The following is a 1982-nucleotide window of genomic DNA, read 5'->3' on the forward strand; positions in this document are numbered from 1 at the left end:
CCCACTAACCCGCTCCTTGCCGACGGTGGCCTTAGCACTGTCATCGCCAAGCCCAACGGCGCCAGCGGCGAGTTGTTCTCGTCTTCCCTTGGCCGCTGGCAGAACCGTGGCTCTAATCCTGATCGCGGTCTCATCCTCGCTTTCAAGACAATCGCCACTATGTCCGATAGGTATCGGTTTTGCGCGCTTGTTGTGTTTCCAATTGCGAATTTTGTTTTTATTCGTTGAAGAAATTATGTGAATTCGGAATTCTGCTTGATGATGATTCGCTTTGTTAGATCGGCATGTCCTTTTGTTAATTTGATTGTTTATTCGTTTGTTTTGAATTAGCGTTTCTTTTTATTTTTTTATTAAGTTGAAGGAAGAAAAATAATGTTTGATTGTGATTTATTTGCTTTGGGGTTTTCTTATGCGACTGTGTGTCTTGGTTGTGGTTGTAGTGATGGAACGGTTCTACGTGATTGGAAAGTTAGAATAAGAATAGAAAACTAAAGAAGGGGTTATGTGGATGGATTGATTTCTGGGTATTATGTAATGTCTGAGATGATCATGGTTGAGTGACTGAAAACATTCTGCTAGAACGTAGCACTGTCAATGCAATAATACAAGTGCTTGCAACTCTAGATGTTAACTCCAATCGTCCAAATCTAAAAGATAACCTTAGTGGTGTTTTAGTTTGGTTTGTTCTAAATTGACCAATCTTTTTTCAGTCGGAACTACTTCATTTAATTTTGTTTTCAGAATATCCCTTCCTTATTTGTCGAATCTAGGTGATATCAACTGAAACCGTTGCAGTTAAAATCTTAGAATTTTATTATTTGCATTATTTTGGTATATATGATGGATCAGTTACAAGCTTTCTCTTAAATGAGACAAGACAGTTGAGAAATTAACTGTTGTTGCTGATTGTGTTCAGGTTGGGACTCGTCGCAACCATCAAGGTATCTGATGCTCTCATACAGGATTAGCTTTCTTGTTCCTGCATTTTTTAATGAATGCCATACAAGTTGTGTGAAACTGGGTATTTAACACTTGTGGTTCACATCGAAGCTCTAATTCTACTATCTTCAACAAATCAATAATTATTTTTCATGTGTTGTAGCATTTGATAAATTCTGTTCTTGGCTAGTTGGGCTTCATTATTGTTTGGGTATGTTCCAAGACAGTAATTATAATGCTATGTTTGAATCATTTGACCTTAGAACTTGCTTCTTGAGGTTTGAGTAATTCATTATGTATGGCTCAGAAGTGCTTGGATCCCTGAAACTTCAATTTTTTGGAAATGGATAAATGCCTTTAAAACATTCCATGAGGTTCATATTGCTAGGAGATGACTATACTCGTTGTGCATGCTGTTTAAAACCATCCTTTGGCAATGAGTGGTAGCTAGGTGTATTGGTGGAAAAATTATGCCAAATTTGTCAGAAGAATACTGTGTTATTTGACGTGTCATTCCTTTTTACCATGATAGTCCTATTTAAATATTTATCTTTTGTTTGTCATGAACCTCAGGTTTCAAACTCTTCGTGTTAAGTTAATAAATATTTTAATCCTCTTATGTTGCATTTGGTTTTTTATTTTAAGGATCGAGCTAATGAGATATACAAGCGGGTTGAAGATCAGAAGTCTAGTAGAGGAAGAAATCAGGATGCATTATTGGCTGCTTGCCTCTACATTGCTTGTAGACAGGAGGACAAGCCACGCACTGTAAAGGGTACCACCTATGATTTTTTTAACATCTGGATGCTTCCTGATTTATCTTTCCCTATGTAAATGAGCTTCCCTGAACCTATGGATTTCAAATAGAAATTTGCTCTGTTGCCAATGGAGCGTCAAAGAAGGAAATTGGCCGAGCAAAAGAATACATAGTGAAACAACTGGGTTTGGAGAAAGGTCAATCTGTGGAGATGGGAACAATACATGCTGGTGACTTTATGGTGAGTTTTTTTTTTTTTTTTTTGGGGTGGGGGGGGGGGTGTGTG

At 37.6% G+C, this 1982-nt stretch overlaps 1 protein-coding gene across 1 annotated transcript in view; it reads left to right on the forward strand.

Moving 5' to 3' along the window:
• The window catches only part of LOC107645501 (transcription initiation factor IIB), a 4546-nt gene that overhangs the window by 611 nt on the left and 1953 nt on the right, over positions 1-1982 (forward strand). The window contains exons 2-5 of the mRNA XM_016349544.2: positions 1-170; positions 917-941; positions 1585-1714; positions 1807-1937. The exon at positions 1-170 is cut by the window's left edge and continues 7 nt beyond it. Coding sequence (XP_016205030.1) covers positions 1-170; positions 917-941; positions 1585-1714; positions 1807-1937 — 456 coding nt within the window. The remainder of the gene's footprint in view (positions 171-916; positions 942-1584; positions 1715-1806; positions 1938-1982) is intronic.

Source organism: Arachis ipaensis, chromosome B06, assembly GCF_000816755.2.
Source record: "Arachis ipaensis cultivar K30076 chromosome B06, Araip1.1, whole genome shotgun sequence".
NCBI classification, from domain to species: domain Eukaryota; kingdom Viridiplantae; phylum Streptophyta; class Magnoliopsida; order Fabales; family Fabaceae; genus Arachis; species Arachis ipaensis.